Source organism: Haliotis rubra, unplaced genomic scaffold, assembly GCF_003918875.1.
Source record: "Haliotis rubra isolate DU_JTF1 unplaced genomic scaffold, ASM391887v1 Scf32, whole genome shotgun sequence".
NCBI classification, from domain to species: Eukaryota; Metazoa; Mollusca; class Gastropoda; order Lepetellida; family Haliotidae; genus Haliotis; species Haliotis rubra.
The window spans coordinates 2,172,948-2,195,493 of NW_025766991.1; the positions used below are offsets into that span (position 1 = coordinate 2,172,948).

Here is a 22,546-nt window from a genome sequence, read left to right on the forward strand (position 1 = left end):
TGACTTTTATCACTCAGATTCATCCACAAGTAGGGTTGCTATGATGCCTTCCGGGTGGAAAAAGATTAAAAGATTAACAGACAAGTAATCGCTTATTTGCAATGTAATGATTTGATTCCAATAAAATGTTGTGTTTAAATACACTAATACTGTAAATATAGATGCAAAAAAGAACGAAAAACTAGTTTATTCAGAAAAGCAAACATGGCTAAAATCTCTCAATGCATAGTGCGGATAACTATGGTAGTATGACGTTAACATTGCTGTCATCTTCAGGATTCTGGATTATATTCCTTGAGAAAGTAGCAACATAAATATCAATAACCGAGTACAATGTCAATAAATGGTGTAACCTCCACCAACTGCAATAACATCCCTAACCCTCCTGCTAAATGACTGTATCAGAAGTTGAATTTGACGTTGGGGTATTGCGTTCCATTCTTCACTGAGGGCTTGTTCCAATACATCAAGATTTTGTACTGGGAGATCTCTCTAGTATATAATGTCCCAAACATGCTCTGTAAGACTGAGATCTGGACTCCTGGTGGGCCAAGGTGGAGTTGCTACTGCCTCTTGACGTAAGAAATCCCCTACAGCAGGTGCACGCTGTGGACCAGCATTATCGTCCAGGGGCTCCTTTCACGAAGCAACCTTTACTAAGGTTAACCTTAACTCCCATTCTTTAACACTGCACTAGGGTTACCTTAGAGACTTACGATCACCTTAGTGTTTTGTGAAAGGAGGCCCAGGAAGTCAGGCCTTGTGTTAAGGGTATGATCATCGGAATGTGGCACAGCAACCCCGTCTAGGATCTAGAGTGTCAGTGATGTACCGCTGACCATTCAGATTTTATTAGACTGTTCTGTTGGATAAACGATGATGTGGAAGCCACTCTGTTTTTAACACGCCATGATGCCGTTTTGACATGAACGGATGAAGTCTTGAGATTCTGAAAGGGCTGTATCATCGCTGGAGTTGTCGACCTGAACACTCACGGCCCCTAACGTCTTTAGTTTGCTGATGTTTTCTGGCCAGTCGGCTGATAGTCGATTGGATGACAACCAACATCTCTTGCAATAGCTCTCAATGACATGTCAGAATTCCGCATACCCTGAAACAATTATATACCCAATACATTCCTTGCTGGGGCGATATGCAAGTCTAGAATATGTGTCAAGTCTCGATTACCACAGTTTTGGAAATGAAGAAAGACTCGGGGCTCCTTTTTAATGTATTTCATGAAATTAATTCAGATACCGATTTTTCTATAAGAAGAGACAACATGTTAGTCTACGACACAATAATTTGCGGTCTTTGAGTTGTCTCTTGAGGAGGCCCCAAATTTGCTGTTCAACAACGATATCTTGATTCTTTCCAAGTTATCGAGCTTTAAGAACAGTTCCCCGAAAGTTGATATTTGCTTAATGGCGGGTGCACGATTTGCGTGTGATGCTGGTATATCATCGAATAACATTCATATCTAAAATCAATGTATGGTGCGTTAAAATACTCGTACAAACAAACGCCAAAATATTAGTCATTAGTGCTGAGTAATTGTTATCAACAAGTATTTGCTTGGTTCCACAAGAAACCCAAGACAGACATCTGCGGTTTCCCAGTCTATAAATGAACATGGGAGAGGCAAGGTTAGACTGACCTTCACCTTTGAAAAGTAGATTGCGTAACAAGATTTCAGGTCAGTTATCTGTTTTCAAACATTGCAAAAGAATTGTTTCTGTTTCAGGACATGTCTGTCAGTTGTCTGTTTAAGGATGTCTGCCAATGTTGTCTGTTTCAGGACGTCTGCCAATGTTGTTGTCTGTTTAAGGACGTCTGGCAATGTTGTTGTCTGTTTCAGGACGTCTGCCATTGTTGTTGTTTGTTTCAGGACGTCTGCCAATGTTGTTGTCTGTTTCAGGACGTCTGCCAATGTTGTTGTCTGTTTCAGGACGTCAGCCATTGTTATTGTCTGTTTCAGGACGTCTGGCAATGCTGTTGTCTGTTTCAGGACGTCTGCCATTGTTATTGTCTGTTTCAGGACGTCTGCCAATGTTGTTGTCTGTTTCAGGACGTCTGCCAATGTTGTTGTCTGTTTCAGGACGTCTGCCATTGTTATTGTCTGTTTCAGGACGTCTGGCAATGTTGTTGTCTGTTTCAGGACGTCTGCCAATGTTGTTGTCTGTTTAAGGACGTCTGCCAATGTTGTTGTCTGTTTAAGGACGTCTGCCAATGTTGTTGTCTGTTTAAGGACGTCTGCCAATGTTGTTGTCTGTTTCAGGACGTCTGCCAATGTTGTTGTCTGTTTCAGGACGTCTGCCAATGTTGTTGTCTGTTTCAGGACGTCTGCCAATGTTGTTGTCTGTTTCAGGACGTCTGCCAATGTTGTTGTCTGTTTCAGGACGTCTGCCAATGTTGTTGTCTGTTTAAGGACGTCTGCCAATGTTGTTGTCTGTTTCAGGACGTCTGCCAATGTTGTTGTCTGTTTCAGGACGTCTGCCAATGTTGTTGTCTGTTTCAGGACGTCTGCCAATGTTGTTGTCTGTTTCAGGACGTCTGGCAATGTTGTTGTCTGTTTCAGGACGTCTGCCAATGTTGTTGTCTGTTTCAGGACGTCTGCCAATGTTGTTGTCTGTTTCAGGACGTCTGCCAATGTTGTTGTCTGTTTAAGGACAGGACGTCTGCAATGTTGTCTGTTTCAGGACGTCTGCCAATGTTGTTGTCTGTTTCAGGACGTCTGCCAATGTTGTTGTCTGTTTCAGGACGTTTGCCAATGTTGTTGTCTGTTTCAGGACGTCTGCCAATGTTGTTGTCTGTTTCAGGACGTCTGCAATGTTGTTGTCTGTTTAAGGACGTCTGCCAATGTTGTTGTCTGTTTCAGGACGTCTGCCATTGTTGTTGTCTGTTTCAGGACGTCAGCCATTGTTGTTGTCTGTTTCAGGACGTCTGGCAATGCTGTTGTCTGTTTCAGGACGTCTGCCATTGTTATTGTCTGTTTGAGGACGTCTGGCAATGTTGTTGTCTGTTTCAGGACGTCTGCCAATGTTGTTGTCTGTTTAAGGACGTCTGCCAATGTTGTTGTCTGTTTAAGGACGTCTGCCAATGTTGTTGTCTGTTTCAGGACGTCTGCCAATGTTGTTGTCTGTTTCAGGACGTCTGCCAATGTTGTTGTCTGTTTCAGGACGTCTGGCAATGTTGTTGTCTGTTTCAGGACGTCTGCCAATGTTGTTGTCTGTTTAAGGACATCTAGGGTTCAACTCGCACTTTGTTGATTATTGAACATATACACCAACATGTATGCACATGGCGTGTGTATGAATGCGTGCGCTTGCCCTGGTCATTACAATTTTCTGGTTTTATAGTGCACATCACACCATCTGTGTTGGCTAGGTTACCCCACTCAAACATGATAAACTGTCACCAAACTGACCAGTCATATTTCACCCCCTTTTATGCGAAGTGTCGACCTTTAGCTCTGGGCAGACGGCTTATCCTCGAGATCATTGATATGGCCAATGGTGACACTATATAGTTATCCCCCAACAAGTCACGCACGTACACACAGTTTAGTTGCAGCTGAGCATAACAATGTGCTATAAAAGAACATTCGTTCATGCTTAGTTTCATTAATTAATTTATGCTTACGCTCATTCATCACCTTCAAATCGTCTGGACGAGTACCAGCGCGCAGGGACCCAAGCACGTGAGGGCTGTAGGTGAATTCGTAGACCAGACTGGTTCGTAGACGTGGAAATCCGGTGGATTCGTAGACGGATTGAGCGGTAAATTCGTAGACGTTATTAAAATGGGAAAAGTTCAACCTCAATGATGATGAAAATCGACGAAAAGTGTTTGCATTTTGTGAAATAAATAAATTATATCAGGTAAGAATGATCGGCGGTGAAAATATGCTTAAAATAATAAAATATGCTTCACAGCGGTCCACGTCCGACAAATTCCGACAAATCATAGGCCGCTAATATATTAAATTCAGTTGTGTAAAATAAAAAGATATGTATTAGGTAAGTATCGTCATTCAACTTTCAACTACGCAGACCAGCAGAGAAGTAGCAGAAAACACTTCTTAAGAAAACACTTACATCTCCTACATAGAGTATTTCGCAATCAAAACAACTCACCACTTCCTAAGTAACATTCACAACAACTCAGTGAAACCTGTTAATCCTCCCACAACAATGAAAACAGTCGGGAAATTATGATGAGTAGACTAATTTTGTCTGATCCGCCGACAAAGTTTACCTGTACAAACACTTATGGTATATAAACCTCAAGAAGGTAAGAAGAGATCATTCTTCAATCACACTTTCTTGTCCTTATCTGCCCTTAGCTTCGTATCACTGAAAACAAAGCATAACAATTTCGTTATACACATTCTAAGTAAAAATCAAACTTAATAAATACTATTATTCAATTATTGATACACGTCTACGAAATCACCGTCTACGAACCAGTCTGTGTTACGAATCCACCGCGTCTACGAACTGGTTCAGTCTACGATATCACCGTATCCCCACGTGAGCACGCATACGCACACACATATCATGTGCATGCGTGGCGAAATATTTTCAATAACCATCATCCTGACACCAATACCCATGTTGTCTTCATGAAAAGCCTCGAGAAAAGCAAAATGGGTAAGCAATTTCATGACAGGACTACTTTTTCTCAGTATGTTTGAGTGAGTGTGCAGGTCATTAGTGCCGAGTTCTGTTGTTCTTATTAGCAAAGTATGCCGGTACAGTATGTCATGCACAGAAACAGAGGTTTCAAATGTATTTACAAAATTACTTGTTTAAAGACTGTGCTCACCTCAAGTATGCCCTTACTGACCGCCAGTGTATTTACAACACTACTATTGGATTCCTATATTTGTAGTATGTAGATAAAGGTGAGGTGAGGTGAAATTGGGTTTTAACGTCGTGCTTGAGAATATTTCGCTCATATGACGACCTGCATGCTGTGTATAAGTATGTGCGGCTGCTTGTACTAGCCCCGACTTAAGCTGGTTTTATAGTGCTAGCCCACTGAGATACCATGCCGCAGTGAAGCATGAGTACCCCACTCAGACACATTATACTGACTCCGAGCCGACCAGTCCTTGTTGTAACCCATTAATGTCAAGAGCCAGGCAGGGACCAACAAGTACCACATTTTAACGTCTTTCGTTATGACGCGGTTGGGGATCGAACCCACGACCTTCCGCTCTCACCACCGAGGCGGTTATGTAGATAAAGAATCACATACTACCTACATGTATCTTTGTAGTATGTGTAGGAACTGTATGCGTACATTTGTGTATATGCGTAGTTGTTCTGTTTGTTTTATTGTAGAAGTGATAGTTTCACTTAAAAACCACATCTAAATGAAACCACTGGACCCTGAAGGCCAGAGCAGGATCTGATGTCTACAAGTGGATGGTGCAGTTCTGCTACATTTCCTCAGTTGACACCATAATGAACTACATGTAATTAGTAAAAGTTCTGCCATGCAGACCAAAAGCTCTCAAGAGATTCCCTTAATGGAACAAGACCAGGGACTAAAATAAGCCTTGGTCAAGATTCAGTAACATCACAGCTACAAAAAACAGTGGTTGGTTCTCAGTTGTCTTGTTTACAATATGTATCCATCAAAGTTTCTCCAATGAAACATTCCACAATTTTAAGATGATCCTCTTCCGAAATCCACTGCTGTTGAGCTGAGAGACAAAGAACTGGAGTCAGGTTGTTGTAAAGAGGTAAGACTTTTATTGGGCAGTATCTAATCAGTAGACATGAAGGTAGCGCGCGAAAGAGACTACATGTCAAGCTGGGGTGATATGTCGCTGGTCGGCGGTCAGCTGTAGGTCCTTCACATCAATACACTGACCACTCAACCAGTCTTAGCACAAGGTGCTAAATTTTGATTTCTTTTTCATGGTGTAATATCAAAATCTACAGATCAAGGCTGCAACTCAAAGTTTTGATTACAGTAATAACACCTTGCAGTGAGTAGATTAATGTACAAATCTGTATAAAGATTAGTAGTGTATTTGTTAATGACATGGCCCAGCTTATATGCAACAATGCATCTTTAAAATATATGGCTTGTGGCAATGTGTTATACAAAGTGTATCTATAAAGAAAATATTTTCAAATCACATTTTATGAGAGTTATGCTTGGAAGATCACGAAGGAGCAAACAAAGACATGAATTATATTTGATAAATCTTATGAATAAATCAAGAAGCTATGTCCAGATAGATGTACTGAACCTGTATTGAGGGTTATTCAGCTGGGTTATGATAAATACACACGTACCAGATATAAGCACTTCTCAGTCCCATCGTGAGAAATCAGTCATTTAGCACAGTATGCCAACCAAACACATTAAATAATATCTATGTAACTAGATACAGCTCATGTTTAAAATATTACATCAACATCCCCACAAAGTAATGGGCTGGCAGACTGGAGGCCAGGTCCGCCTATAAAATCATCTGTCCAACAGGAAACCAGAAAATTGAAAATACTCTTACAGCAAACCGTACATATGGAGATGATGGACTTATTATACACATACTCTCCCCATCCCCACCCTCCTGCCCCTCCCCCTCCCTACGCTGGCATGGCAGTGTTATGTACGTACACTCACAAAATACTTGCTAGATCTACGTCTATGTTGGTATTAATACCATACACAGCGGAACCCTCGTGGCACGGCTGCTTCACAGAACGCCAAACAAAGCCTCTACGCCATCTCAACCTGTATATTGCCTCAGTAGTCATGCTCACAAAAATATCAGATGGGTATGCATAGCATTCAAGGTGATGTGTAAAAATTTCAGCTTTTTGTAAAAATATAAGCCATGTATCATCCAGGAAGCATTGTCAAATATGCAGCATAGACCAAGGCATGGGGACTACTTTGTGAAGTAGATAAGTTGATGTCCCATGATAACTGGCTACGTACTGGCGACCACGCTCACTTGCTCCCCAAGGAGACTACAGTTTGGGGTCTACAGCAGTGACCAGGAGCATGCACAACAGAAGAGGGTCGGTCGGTCGGTTGGACGATGGCGTTAGTCGCAACTACAGTATAACTGATACTGATCACACAGAGACACTCCTCACATACAAATTAGGGTGGGCTAAACTGCACACCACTGCCTGGCTATGCTGCACACTCAGAGTAGTGTCCCCTGGTTGCCGCTGACCAACGTGTCTAGAGGTCGCTCTCTCCGTACAGGGCTGTGGAGAAGGACATGTAGTCGAGGGCGCGGGGGACGGCATCGCGGCCAGTGTAGGGGGCCATACGCTGGATGCAGTATTCAGCTTGATCGGGGGAAGCTCCTGCCGCAGGATCTGAGCGGTGATGTACGGCTGGAAGAGGAAGAACTCTTGTTAGCGCCAAGGTATACTTCATGGTTTTCAAACACCAAAGAGACACTTCAATAACTCATGGTTCCAGACTTAATTAGTTAATTGCTAACACAGGTGAAGAAAAGAATGCCTTTCTGTATTCACTCAATCAGACACGGAATTGCTCTTTTAAAATATTGTTTGCCGTGGCCAGACCATTAACAGGATAATCATTATCATAAAAGAAAATTGCTACTAGTATGTTTAACTATGTCTTAATCAGGCATGAACTCATCCAATCAGAACAGAACCTGGCCAACAGATCCCTTTAAGTCTATGCATACTGGCTGTAACTGAACCAATCAGAGGCCCTGAATCAACACAGGTTCTCTGTGAGACTGAGCAAACTCACCTTGTCTCCTGCAAGGATCTTGAAGGACTGCATGACCTGTTCTGCAGTATCTGTGTCCGCTGTCTCACGAGTCATGAAGTCGAGGAAGGCATCGAAGGTGACGAATTTCGTACCATTTGGATCAACAATTGACATTATCCTCTGGAAGTCTGCCTCACCCTGGAACATAGATCAACCATGTACATGATGTAAATATGTTCTGAGAATTGATGCAATCTTTAAACTATTTAACAGAACATCCCAAAGTGTTGTATCTGGAATGTCTTCCTTAAGCCATCAGAATCAAGTTTTCAAAGGCATCCTTGTCATTTGACATTAATATTTCATAATCCTAAATGTGGGGCGTACCACTTATTCAAATACAATGTGAGAGACCTCAAGGACCCTAGGACCCATTTTCTCACACAATGACTGTAATTTTGGCTGTTCCAGAATGATTGAGGGTATGTTCATGTACCAATATATAACGTACCTGTCTATCATCTCTGATGTTGTATCCAAGACTGACAAGGCAAGCCTTGAATTCCTTCGCCTCAAGGCGTCGGTTACGACTCTTGTCGAAGTGGTTAAAGGAGGCGCGGAACTCGTTCATTTGTTCTGCACTGATGCCCTTAGAATCACGGGTTAAGATCTGAAATGGAAACAAAACAATATTTTAGGTGTTGTGCATGACATGTGCATCCACACATCTGTATCTATATTGCTTAAAACCTTAGCTGCTGGATCCTGCTGACACAGGTCACAGGTCATGAACGACTTCTGTTAAAAGATCATACTAGGTAAATAAGAAGACAAAGTCATCAATATCCCCCGCAATGGCAAAATACTCTTCATGAATATGTCTACAAGTTACCATGTCAAATGTTTTGGCGTGTATATAACTAAGTGGAAGGAGAGTACTGAAAGGTTTCAAAGTTCGGCTCCAGAAAAGAGCACTACCACCAAATTCAAGTCAAACTTGTTGCCATGGAAACGTTTAGTGAAAATAATATTATATTCAGAAATCCAAAAATTTCAGTCTAAGTCAAAGGCAACATTTCACCACCAGATCCATCTAGTTTGGTAGGAAATATTGAAGCGGTTTTAGAGTTTAGAGTTCTGCTCGGAAAAGACAAATGTGCACACGGACGGAGTGCATTTCAATACCTCCCGCAAAACACGTTGCGGGGGATAAAAACTCGGATTCCAAACAACCATCTGCAAACATATGCTTGAGGAAAGAACCTAAGACTATACCGTAAACTTCACCATAGACAACAGGGCAAGACAAGCCCTGAGTCTAAGATAATACATTACTGTGGCAAAAGACCCGGACCCATGATTGTATGATGCTGCATACCTTAGAGACACAAAACTGAACAGCAAGATGCTGCATCTTGGACAACTGAGCCACTCAGTCCCCTGGTCTTATAGCTTACCTGGTTCTCCACCTCGTTGCTGTTTCTTGCGATGGCTGTGAGAAGCTGTTCCCATCCTACCCGAAGAGTCTGTAAACAAATATAAAACATTTGACAAGGCAACCAACAACTCTCATCTGTTTTGGCAAGGACAGAATCCTGCACATACTGATATTTGTAGGAAGAATTCTGTGTTCTCTGCATAATAGGACAAAATGTTATCCACTGGACTAGCCAATAAAATGAAAGTGACAGAAAATGGATTTGGATTTTGTCTCTGGCCGAAGTCGGCAATATTCCAGCAAGATAATGCTGTGGCTGTTTATCACCAAGTCTTGGACAAATACCCCAAGCCATAGTGTAAGATGACACAAATCAAAGGCACAGATGCTGACATTAACCCAGCAACATCTGCTCTCACAAGCATAGGACATCAATACTATCCAGAAATTTCCATGGCATGAATTACTGGTTGCTGGTATGTTCCATGAACGGATATTTTAAGGATCAACTCACCTCCATAGAGTACTGTGTGTATCGGTTCTCGAAAATCATTGCCTCTTGCACCTCCTGTAATATTAAACATAGAAGATAGGAATGATATAAACACATGGAGGGTTACAAGGGCTGCAATGAATCCACCAGGAGGTGGATAATGAATATAATAACAAGTCATCAGACAATGTATTTTTCAATAAATTCAGTGAAACAATAACAAAATAATTATTTGACATGTTGACAATGTCTTTTTAACAAGACAATGAAAAGTGAGTACATTACTGTCAAATTAAATATATAAGAGTGGTAGCTATTATCCTACCTGGCTTCGATACATTCCATTTTTAATATCTCATTTCAATAAATACCACTCAAATTCACGTAAAAGAATTCATGAACATTTGATTCTAGTGATTGTGAATTACAAAGTCAACATCAGCCTGAAAAACGTTTTATATATTCATAAATCTCCCAATACTCAGAATTTAATAACAGTAAGAAACACACATACAAAAATACACCTAAATGTGAGCATAGGTAATCAGAGAATTCAACCAGCATATACAATCAACACTGAGCCTCTGAATGGTAGTGTCAAACATCAGGTGTAAACAAGCCAGAGCCAGCCAGTGGCCATACCCACCATGTTGATTCTCTCCAGCTCATCCATGTTAGTCTTGTAGGCCTGAACAGCACTGTCGAACTGCTTCAGCTTCTTCAGCTGATCTTCCAAGGACATCTTGGACTGAAGACCAATTGAGGCCACGGCATCCAGGTTGGTCTCGATCCACTGGCCTACCACATTGGCCCTCTTTCCGAACTCCCTACGCAGGTGCTCATTGCGTTGCTGCCTGGCCATCTCCCTCTGGAGAGTGGTATCACGCTCGGGCACCAGGTGTTTGACTTCTGACCATTTGTTGGCGATGTCCTACAAATAAATCTTCAACAGTCAGAACCTCTTCTGGATAGTCAAAGTTTGTCCTCATTGCGACATACTTCTACCGAGCTGATGACATACAGTAATATTTTGTCACATCATTGACTTAACGATAAGGAAATTTGGCAATATATTATCAAATGGATCATATTCAACTTTGAAATGTTGCCCATTCCTGCATTCCTAATAAGGTAAATTATGTGAGATCAGGACTCAAAAAGAGCCTCTGTTTATCTGACAGCAGTTCCATCCTACATTTGAGTCTGGAAAAAATGAAATGTTGAAACTGACAACCATTTTGGTGCTGAGACGATGAGACAATGGTACAATGAGGATGATGTCACAATGTTGATACTGACAATGATGGATGTTGATTGACAGTCAAGCACTACTGCATTCATTATGCATGGTAAGATGCATGCTATGTAACTTTTAACATATTACTCCATGTACTCATGAGTAGTTCGAGCACTTTGTCATAAACAATACAAAACAATACATCATGCAATAATATTACTAAAATATCTATGTACAGAACGATGTTGAATTATAGACACAATAAGCACTAAACACTGTTTAAAAAATATTTTAACTTTGATCTTTGATGAGAGAAATATTTGCAGTTTTTCATCAAGTTCATTTCAGAAGATCAGACTCCACAAATGTTTATAATTTTAACAAAATTCAAATGATTGAGAGTGAATTATCTGAGTGAGTATACAATTTGAGATTAATATTAGTAGTCATTATAGAACTATATGACACTTAAACTACCTGTAATTCCTCTAACAGATATATTAAATTAGCCAATACTCAGAGATACACTGAAATGACTTCTTCGTTACCTTACAGCACAAGAACCAAAAAACCTGTTGTCACTCACTCCAGAAAATGTTTACGTGCACATTTAGTGAACAAGAGAGACAAAAACAAAAGAAATTTATCATGCCAGTTACCAGATTTGACCTTACAAGAAGATTTGACTAGACAAGAAGTGACAACTGATAAAGCTTTTGTTTCATGCTGCAAACACCGTCCCGTGTGAAGAGAATATTAAATGTTATGTTTTAGTCTTTATACGTGGCTACACAGTACATAGAATAGCCATTCTCTACCAACAACAGACACAGTAGGCTGCCGTTCCAAAAAACAAACTCAGATCTAAGACTGCGTAAGTCGACGTTAACCTTACAGAGTAACTATTATTACTGAAAAAACCCCTTTGTTCAATGCGGCCCAGGGCCCTGTCCTAAATGGGATCTTAGCGCTAAGGCAATTGTGACTCCTATACTTTAAACTCTCAACAGTCCTAAGATCCTTGTACAGAACGGGACCCAGGTCCATGATTGGGTTCTAAATACTGGCATGGCTAAATAGTTTTCATTAAACGATTATATTTACAAGCATTAATGATAACTATTATTCATGCACTATCATGCCTTCACATGCTGAGAGAAAGATAAGATAGCAGAAACTTTCAATAGTTATTAAACATTGAATTTTCTTTTATTGTGATGCAGTGTTTGGCTTATCACACTTTGACAAATAAACATTTATGATGGATTAACCTTAGTAGCTCCTACACATATTGACAGTTAGTTCCCATTACCTGAAGCAGTTAGTATATAGGTTAGTGTATACATCGTTGTTATCGACTGTCAGGAGAAATGTGACGTGTAATTAGTTGGGCGTGAAAGTTGGACAATGTGAAGTGAGTGAGTGAGTGAGTAAATGTTGCTTTAAGCCATGTGAAAATTGAACAATGTGAAACATTGAAAGTTATTTCCGTTACGAAACCATCAGACATGGCACTGACGGCGCCAGTATTTCTCCTGTGATTCTAGAGCCTCATGTTTATTTTGCAGAACATTGAAACTATCTAAACAACAAACACTAAACTATGTACATCTGTGTGACTGATGGCATCAGGCTGCTGATAGCGAAGATGAATCCCCATCATTCAAACTCCATGTTTTCAAGGCTGCACGAAATTGGCAGGGTGTATTCAAGTAACTTTGTAAGTAACATTTTGTGGTTGAACAAAAAGAAAATTCAGTCATAATTGGGACACATAATCAGTGAATTCCGTTATTATGTTTTACCAAGACACCATGCCATAAAAAAAAACACGCTAATAAAAGTGTTTACTCCAGGGATGGCAACAGGAAAATCTATATCCAGCAGAAAACAATACTGTGTCATTGAATGGGGGGTCAGAATAGATCAATTTGAAATAAAATCAGCGGAAATTCGTGAATCAGCGGAAAGTTGTCATCCCTGTTACTTAGATAGATATCAAGTTGGGAGTTCAAAAAAGTTTTTTTTTTTTTAAATTCTCATCCCAGACCTTCATGCCCAAACATGCCTTCACCACATGCGAAAAGTATCACATACATTCATGAGGTAAAAAATTTTTTGTGATTTTTATGATCAAAACAGCTATCCAACCACCCCCTACACATAAAATCTGGTACAATGTTCGATATAGTCCATCCCCATTCCTTTGATCTCCATTCCGTCCACACAGATGCACATTAAAAAACATAACAACAAAAAGCAAATCTAAAGTGACAGTGAAGTACAGCAACACTGTATGTAGCTTTCCTCCATTGTGCAACAGGGTTAGCACCTTGCAATAAACATGGACATTACAAAACAGCTGAATACAGAGGCTGAGTAGAGAAGCGATCTCTCGCCGGCTCTCTCGTACCCAAGCCAGTGAGGGCAGCACATACTAACCTCCTACTCCCAGTCCAAGGCAAAAACAAATGTAAAGAGAGGGGACAAACACTTTAAAATGGGTGCATGAACCTAGATGGTATGGGTTAGACATTTGCAATCATTCATGAACAAAACATACAAGTGGTTGATGAGGTTATGAAACTAGGATCAAGCATGACACAGGTGAAAACACACATCATTACACACCTAATCTAACCTTGATAGCAACTACCAGCTGCCTCATAGTAACAGCCAGCTGATTATACTAATAGTAAGCTGATTTGTAGTAACAGTCAGTTGTTTCATAGTAATGGCCAGCTGATTTATACTAATAGCTGATTTTTAACTTCTGGACACATTGTGACTAATTACTTTTTAAAACCTTAAAACATGAATATGTATTATTCTCTTCTGAAATCAGACGAAATAGGACGCCACAAAATTACAGGCATTTTACATGGATTAAATATGAGTGCATTTTTTGACACATATATCAGGTTAATATACAAGTGCAACATTTATAAAGGGACGATCTGTTTACAGTTAACTAAGGGAAATATTACAGTGATAATAGAGGGTTTGTGATATTAGCATGGCCCTGTATAGTCACTACTATATCTGTAATCAAGGTGCCTAGCATACCTCCATTGGGCTTTCATCCTGCAAATTCAGTGATTTGTGCAATAACACAGTGAAAAAAACTTGCAAAATATTTTAGGCACTGCACACTGCTAGTCTAAAACGTAGATAGTAAACAGTGCGTGCTGAGAACTATTGTCCGCAATTAAAGCAGAAGCTAGACATGTGATTTAGAGAAAATGTTTTAAGAAAGTTGAGATCCTAACCAAGGCCTGCTGCAAAAGACACTGGTCTGACTTTCAACTCATTTGATATGGAACTTGACCATAGACTCATCTTTACAAAAATTGAAAATCATTACATTTACCTCTGAATTAAAATTATTCGAATAAAAAATCTATCACATTATACCAGGGACTAAACCTAGCACTAGCCAAAGTTGGTATGTCTGATGAGAAAAGATTCCATGGCTTGAGGAATTTCAATTTTGATGTGTCCTGACATCACTATTCAGGCAAGTATAACGTTTCAGGTCAAACTGCATCTCTGATGAAACTACATCAACCATTAAGATTCAAAACAAGAATTAAAAGAGAACAGTCAAGATTTGACATTGCAAAACTTTATCAATTTGAAAAGAACCCCTTATTCACCAGAAACTAAATCGCCAAGTTCCACAACCAATGCTTGTTGCAGCTATGACTATGTAAACCTAGACATCTACTGCAGCACGTTTATAGAGACGGAAGTCCACGTACCTGAGCGTGCAGTGTGGAGTAGGGGTTGTCTGGTGGCGTCAGGTTGTACTGCTGGGCCAGATGATTCACTTCCTGGACCAGAGAGATGATGGTCTGGAACTCCTTGTCTGCCTCTCCAAGAGTGGCCTTGAACTGCTCATGGGCGTCAATCAGACCCTGAATATGTCCAAGCTTACGCGTAAGTGCATAGAACCTTCTAGCACTGAGTTTTTAAAGGAATATCATGGACCTTAAGCAGGCTGCATCATGACAAACACATAAAAACCAACATGGCCAATTAGATGTAGTCCTTAGTAAATGTTGAATATAAATAGTTTTCAAATTCAAACCTACATTTTGATATCAAGCTTATGAATTAACATTTTGTTTCATATTGGATAAATACATTCAAAGTATTGTCCTTCAGTATCAAAACCTCTAGGAGTTAAAATTGCAGACAATTTTAAGATGGTATAGATGCTTCAGAATGGAAATCAAAACGAAAATATTATATATTTTTTGTGACGAATGGCTGTCAGGACTTGCCTGCACTTCCTCTGTTGTGTGCACGATGAACATATCCATCAGATCTTCCTTGGCTCCATCCATCCAGTTGTTGAAGGGCTGCAATGGAAGTCACTCACAATGTAGTCAGTTCTCACACACATTCTAAACCAAATCAATCAATCTATTACATCCTCGTTTCTGATCTTTCTTATATAATCAACCATAACATAACTGCAGATCAGTATGCTGCTGATTCAGTGTTCATATTAGCTGACAGTGGGGTCATGGATCCACGAAAACACAAATGACCTTCAGGGATTCACCTTGGAACCCCTGGTCCTATCATTTTGTACCCTGATCAATCAACCTACAGGGAATGGTCCAAGAGACCCCTAGGTATTCAAATCAACCTGAAGCTGTAATGTGTTAAAGGACACTTACTGCAGCTCTCTTGGCAAACTCCAGATGAAGCTGATCAATCTTCTCCAGAATCCTCTCAGCCTCCTACAAGACAGACACATGAAGGTCAGTTTTATGCACAAGTATGACATGTCTAAAAGAAAGCTTTGTTTCCTAACACACCATCTCTATTATTCAAGAAGACAAGGGTGAGAATGAAGTCCTTGAGATTTATTTTCACATACTGGGATATTATTTGAAGGATTTACAGGAGAAATCATGAAACATTTGAGCTGCAAAATCATGCCCAATTAGAAAAGTTTGCAGTTATGCCAGAGCTGTGGGAACACTGTGGCAAACAGCCGACATGTCGATCTACACCGACAGTGAAGGTCATAGGATGTTCAGAAACAAACTGACTGACTGACTGAGTTTGGTTTTACGCCGCTTTTAGCAATATTCCAGCAACATCACGGCAGGGGACACCAGAAATGGGCTTCACTCATTGTACCCATGTGGGGATTCGAACCTGGGTCTTCGGCGTGATGAGCCAACGCTTTAACCACTAGGCTACCCCACCGCCCCAGAAACAACTTGAAACATAAACAGGAGACAACTTACATCCAGTCCTTCTCTCCTCTTCTGCGTCAATAGACCAAGACGGTCCCACTGATCACAGATATGCTGCAGGGAAAAGGAATATTTCAATCAATTATCATAGTTTGCTAAAGCATAGGCACTGTAATAGCACACATTTATAAGATACTTATATGTTTGTATTATTAATCATGGTTTAAGAAACCATGGACAGTATCATAAGAGACATTTACATGACATTTAAATGATACTCAGAAACTAATGGTACGAGTAAGAAGACAATAGCGGTTGTTTACCTGACATCTTGAATTGACTGATGCCACATCATGGTACTCCAGAGCACTAAAAGATATACAATCATGACTGTCAGTCATACATTCAGACACAAGACTCATCAAGCAGTTTATCTTAACATAGAACCTTATGAGACCATCAAGTGAGGTTTAATGCAACTTAACAGCTGTCCAGTTTATATATATCACAGTGGATAAGCTGGGAGGCCAGCTTGTCGTGAAACCCAGAAGCTTAGATTTTGTGCTGAACATTCAAGAAACATAATTGGGGCAACCAGGATGTGACTTGGTTTGGCCCAAGGGATGCAACTCTGCACAGGAGTCAGTGAGTAGTTCTACACCGCTTTTAGCAATATTCCAGCAATATCAAGGCGGGGGACACCAGAAATGGGCTTCATACATTGGCCCATGTAGGGAATCGAACCCGGGTCTTCAGCATGATGAGCGGACGCTTAACCACGAGGCTACCCCATCACATAGTGATGACTGTATATCCTCAATAAAGAAACTCATCAGAAGCACTGCACACATCTGGACACCAAAACAACAGCAAACACGCTGTAGATTTGTTTCATTTTCAAAACAGTTGATTGTGGAAAGGAAACATCATATTGACCAATTCCATTTCAACGGATGGAGGAGTGAAGCAGGAAGTGTTGTTCTTAAATTTGTCCACATAGTTTTGATGTTACGGAGGGCACTCACTTCAACTCCTGTGCGATAGCTGCGATCTGCTCCACACGATCCTGGTGGGCTGCCAGGTCACTCTCGAAGGCCTCATGCTTCTTCTTCATAGCCTAGATGTACAAGAAATCATGTTAACCAAGCTGAGTTTACCATTGTATTCAGATGTTCACATAATTTTCATGCACACCGATGTGAATCATAAACCATGACTATTTAGATACAAGACAAAATATATTGAACATAAAGAATGGGACAACTTACAAGATTGGGGTCAGAATTATGAGTTCATGTAATGGTCCTGGACGTGAAAAACAGAATATAATGCTGGATACCATGGATAGCAATGTTTTCAGGCTGCTACTTTATATACAATGCTGCTAGAGATGTTGAGGAAAAACAGAAATAATGTATACTAACATGAGAGAAATGTAAACACCCGGACACTGTGACTTTTCATCAGTAAGTGACCATATACAAAAGCACATATTGACCACGAACTCGAAGAACCTACTGACCTTGAGTTCATTCAGTCTGCATTGCTTGAAGTCTCGGCTCTGCAGCATGTCCTCTTTGCCGGTTGACCATTCCTCGTGAATTTGACACTTGTGGCGGAATTTCTGCGCCAAATGATCCAGGCGCTCTAATCTGTAAAATGAAACAACATAACACTCAATCTCTATTGCTCAGAAGAAACGATATTTCCAGTAATTGATCTTTTAAGAAAGCCCCAAACAGAAGATCTTGATTCTGTTCTTAAATAGAGGTACCTACCTTTGAAGTTCTGAGAGGAGCCACTCCTCAAATCCTTTCTCTGCAGATTCCAGGCCCTTCCAGGCATTGGCAATATCCTGCAGCAGACAAAACATAGTATAGGACTTATAGAAAGCATCATTTTCAAAACGGTCTTTCTTTATTACAGTTAGTTCCTCCAGCAACAGATATACACTGGCATGATACAAGTTACAGTGATTGAGTTAAGTTTTATGCCGCTTTTAGCAATATTCCAGCAATATCACAGCAAGGGACACCAGAAATAGGCTTCACACATTGGCCCTTGTGGGGAATCGAACTCTGGCCATTATGGGAGCAGATGCTTTAACCACTAGGCTACCCCACAAGTTACAGAAAACTTTGAAAAACAAACAGTGTTATTGAGGGTAACTTTTACATCAGATTAGAGGGTATTTGTCTGTACACATAACAATCCTAATTATAACACACAAGTAATACTGATAACACAATGTGCATGCTATGTACAGTCAGTGCTGGCTTTTAAGCATCTTTTAGCAATATTCCAGCAATATCATGGCGGGGACAACAGAAATGGGCTCCACACACTGAACCCATGTGGGGAATTGAAACCAGGCCTTCGGCATGACAAATCAATGCTCTAACCACTAGGCCCATCCACTGTCAATGTTTTGTACAACTGTTCAATAAGAGAATAATATGCTTACGAAAATAGGGTTGTTCTTTTCCCCTCTCTAACACAATAACCAGGGCCCAAAATGATCCTCAACAGTGGTACCCAGGTGAAGGTATCATGAAGACTTTGGATACACCGTGGGTATCCAAAGTTCAATATGAATGTATTGAGCTACCAAACCTACCGAAACCATTTTGCCTTCTGTGGGAATATAGGCTGGCCTGTTGCTTAGCCTCAGTCTCGTCTGTAGGGTGTTAAAGCTGTTTTCCAGCTGAGCTTTATCGTTCAGTTTTGGCGGTTTGTGCAAGCGGCGGTAGTCACGGAACTCATCCAACTTGCTTCTGGTGCCGGGCAGAGTGTTGTCTGTCACACGGTTCTCCAGCCAGGGGCGGGTCTTCCTGATCCACTCAAGAAGCTGCAGAATACAGGATGAGTTGATACACGTCATGATGCAATCAGCAACATTACATCCTTATCCTCAGCAAGACAAATAATAAAGGATTTGTAGAAGTAACATTATCATGGGAATTTTCATTACTTATGAAACAAAACAAGGTCTGTGCAACAGGATGCTGTTACTCACATCACTGGCAAGACGCTCATACTCCTCCATGAGTCTCTCGTTCTCTTGGTTCACCTTCAGCACCTTGCAGATACGGTTGGCGGCTGTCTCGGCCTAAAATATGCAGCAACATTGTAAATAATCCAGTCAAAACAGAGGTCGAAATGATGAGCAACATTGTAAATAATCCAGTCAAACTAGAGGTCGAAATAATGAGCAACATTGTAAATAATCCAGTCAAACCATAGGTCTAAATAATGAGCAACACTTTAAATACTCCAGTCAAACTAGAGGTCTAAATAATGAGCAACACTTCAAATAATCCAGTCAAACTAGAGGTCTAAATAATGAGCAACATTGTAAATAATCCAGTCAAACCATAGGTCGAAATAATCAGCAACATTGTAAATAATCCAGTCAAACTAAAGGTCGAAATAATGAGCAACACTATAAATACTCCAGTCAAACTAAAGGTCTAAATAATGAGCAACACTTCAAATAATCCAGTCAAACTAGAGGTCAAAATAATTAGCAACATTGTAAATAATCCAGTCAAACTAGAGGTCTTAATAATGAGCAACATTGTAAATAATCCAGTCAAACTAGAGGTCGAAATAATGAGCAACATTGTAAATAATCCAGTCAAACTAAAGGTCGAAATAATGAGCAACATTGTAAATAATCCAGTCAAACTAGAGGTCAAAATAATGAGCAACATTGTAAATAATCCAGTCAAACTAGAGGTCTAAATAATGAGCAACATTGTAAATAATCCAGTCAAACTAGAGGTCTAAATAATGAGCAACATTGTAAATAATCCAGTCAAACTAGAGGTCGAAATAATGAACAACATTGTAAATAATCCAGTCAAACTAGAGGTCTAAATAATGAGCAACATTGTAAATAATCCAGTCAAACTAGAGGTCGAAATAATGAGCAATGGCCCACACCATCATGATGCAACATATACAAGCACATCATCAATTCTGAAGAACCGATCCAAATATATGCCACTTGGAACAAGTGATTGGGGTTATTCCAACCCAGGTCTCAATGGGAGCTGTCATTATGATCACTTAGACAATGTGGTATTTAAAAACATCTTTCAAACATTTTGTTAAGATGGAGTTTAATATGATGATAAATTTCACAGAAATCCACAAATAAAATTGTGATCAATTAATATTGTTCCAAAACTTAGCGTCACTATATTGGATGAGTAAGATCGTGCTATATGGCCAGCAGGACCAGAGTACACCGTCATTTTTCTCACCTGCTGAGCTCCTGAAAAGGCGTGGTAGTAGCAGGACACATATGCCATCACTGACCTCTCATCTGGTTTCACGGAGTTCACCATATCTGTCATTGGCAAATAATATAACGTCAGTCAAGAAGGAAACTTAAACGTACAAAGACACAAAACTAGTCAAGGAAAATGGAAAATTGTGATAAAAAGATACAGTCGATATTGGTGGTAGATAATAACCCGTATGATCTATTTGAGCATTATTACTTTCAATATTCCAGCAACTCTCACAATAAAGATAATGATGGGTTTACAAAACTTGTTCCACAAGGCAAGGCAAATCTGTAACTTTGAAGCGAAAAACCACTGTTCTTACACCAGCCTATCACGTGATACAAAGATTTCAACTGATACCCTTTCAGCATGACATATCATAACAGCCTTTTATCATACAGGTTCAAGATATTTCACTCACCTTCTGGATCCAACATGCGAGGGATGTCTAAGTGCTGTTCAGCAACATCGAAGGCGGTGTTCAGATTTTGAAGTGGGTTGTCCTGATACAGAAACATACAAACATCAGACTCACATTCACAAGCAGCACTTTTCCGTACATCAATCATGCTAAAATACAACTGCTTACACTTATGTATTAGTAAAGCCATTTCTATTCAATCTATATTCAAGGCAAATGTTGAATCACGCTCTGGGAGCTAAGGTAGACAACTCCTCTTAGGAAATCTAAAGGGCAATAACTCAACTCGGCACTGCAGCTACGTTTTCAAGGACCGTCCATATTTATGTTCCTCCAAGGCGTCAATCATTGCTTCATGATTATCGTAGAAGCATTAAACACAGAAGCATATACTAAAGGTGTAGTCTATTTGACCTACTAGGTGCTTGGACATCACAAACACGAACAAATGTCATAGAAATATGACTTAAATCATTTATATCCTACAAACATTCTAGGTAAAATTTTCACACAAATATTTTCTGATTATTCTACTTGAATATTCAAACACTCTATTTTAATAAAAGAACTGGTGAAGAAAATGTCTATTTCTAATGGAATGCAGCTCACTACTAAATTCATGCACTAGGGTTTAACATGCTCAATTCACAGAGAAAATGGGCACATGTACAAACATTAAATCACTTTTCTTGAGCATTGGTACTATGAAACTATGTCAGACTGAATCTAAAACTGTTGATAGCCTAGCTAAAGAATAGCCTACGTAAAGGTGAAAAAGCAATGCTCAAGAAAAGTGACAAAAACACAAGTAGAATCACTGTAAAAAAAAGTTTAATACATGCCCAATCGTCATGTTGAAGTCACATCTCACAAACAAATGTGTTTAAGTAAATTAATCAACTTAAAACTTTCAAACTTGGAAATTGAGATATCCGAATGGCTGCATGCTCTGTAAAGCTTGCTTGGCTTGTGACACAAATAGCAGTAGCGAGAACAAAATGGCATGTCATTGATAAAAAGTGATAAAAAATAAAAGCGACATTTCTACCAAATGTAAAAATAATTACAGTTGATAAAAGAAACTTACATGAAATTTTTTAAAAATCCATACAAAAGCTTTTAAAAAACCCGAAAAATGAAAGAAAAAAAATCATATACATCCTTAACATTTGCAATTATATTCTCAACTGCAGATGATTGTGTCCAGCTCAAGCTCCCTACACCAGCGACTGACTGACCAACCAATACACTGTCAAGTTCACCGTGCCCCACCCACAATACCACCCGAGCCCAACAGCACTTGTTCAGCTAGCCAGCCTCTGATCTGGGACCAAGGAATAGATAGATGAACCATTCAGAGAAAGGTCATGCAAATATTCGGTAAAGTTACCAATACTGATATCCTGATCTTCACATTTCTCCTTTAACTGTTGAAGTTGATGAGAATTTAATCACCACCCTGAAAGCACCTGCCAGAACTGATCAATCAGACCACAAGACATCACGACCTTGACTTGATTGTGAACCACCATCCATCGAGTTGGTGGGTAAAGCTCTACTTCTCAAACAAATCAGACCATTCCATTGTAATAACACCCAATTCTTTGACATAAAAGCAAACACTTTAACAATTAGGCTACATGACAACTCCTAAGAACCATGTTTTCCTAAACCATTAGCAAAGCCTATGTAGAATCCAACAGGACAACTGACATGAT

At 39.9% G+C, this 22,546-nt stretch overlaps 1 protein-coding gene across 1 annotated transcript in view; it reads right to left on the reverse strand.

Annotated features, from left to right (window-relative positions):
• Nucleotides 1–5,739: 5,739 nt before the first annotated feature.
• LOC124283692 (alpha-actinin, sarcomeric-like) overlaps nucleotides 5,740–22,546 on the reverse strand; it is a 47,607-nt gene continuing 30,800 nt past the window's right edge. The window contains 20 exon segments of the mRNA XM_046719698.1: nucleotides 5,740–7,334; nucleotides 7,337–7,376; nucleotides 7,768–7,926; nucleotides 8,240–8,398; nucleotides 9,186–9,254; nucleotides 9,681–9,734; nucleotides 10,306–10,592; nucleotides 13,962–13,980; nucleotides 14,658–14,813; nucleotides 15,183–15,260; nucleotides 15,585–15,647; nucleotides 16,164–16,226; nucleotides 16,436–16,481; nucleotides 17,138–17,229; nucleotides 17,635–17,764; nucleotides 17,891–17,967; nucleotides 18,730–18,960; nucleotides 19,129–19,221; nucleotides 20,381–20,466; nucleotides 20,829–20,910. Of these exon segments, the coding sequence (XP_046575654.1) occupies nucleotides 7,219–7,334; nucleotides 7,337–7,376; nucleotides 7,768–7,926; nucleotides 8,240–8,398; nucleotides 9,186–9,254; nucleotides 9,681–9,734; nucleotides 10,306–10,592; nucleotides 13,962–13,980; nucleotides 14,658–14,813; nucleotides 15,183–15,260; nucleotides 15,585–15,647; nucleotides 16,164–16,226; nucleotides 16,436–16,481; nucleotides 17,138–17,229; nucleotides 17,635–17,764; nucleotides 17,891–17,967; nucleotides 18,730–18,960; nucleotides 19,129–19,221; nucleotides 20,381–20,466; nucleotides 20,829–20,910 (2,100 nt within the window). The 3' untranslated portion in view covers nucleotides 5,740–7,218.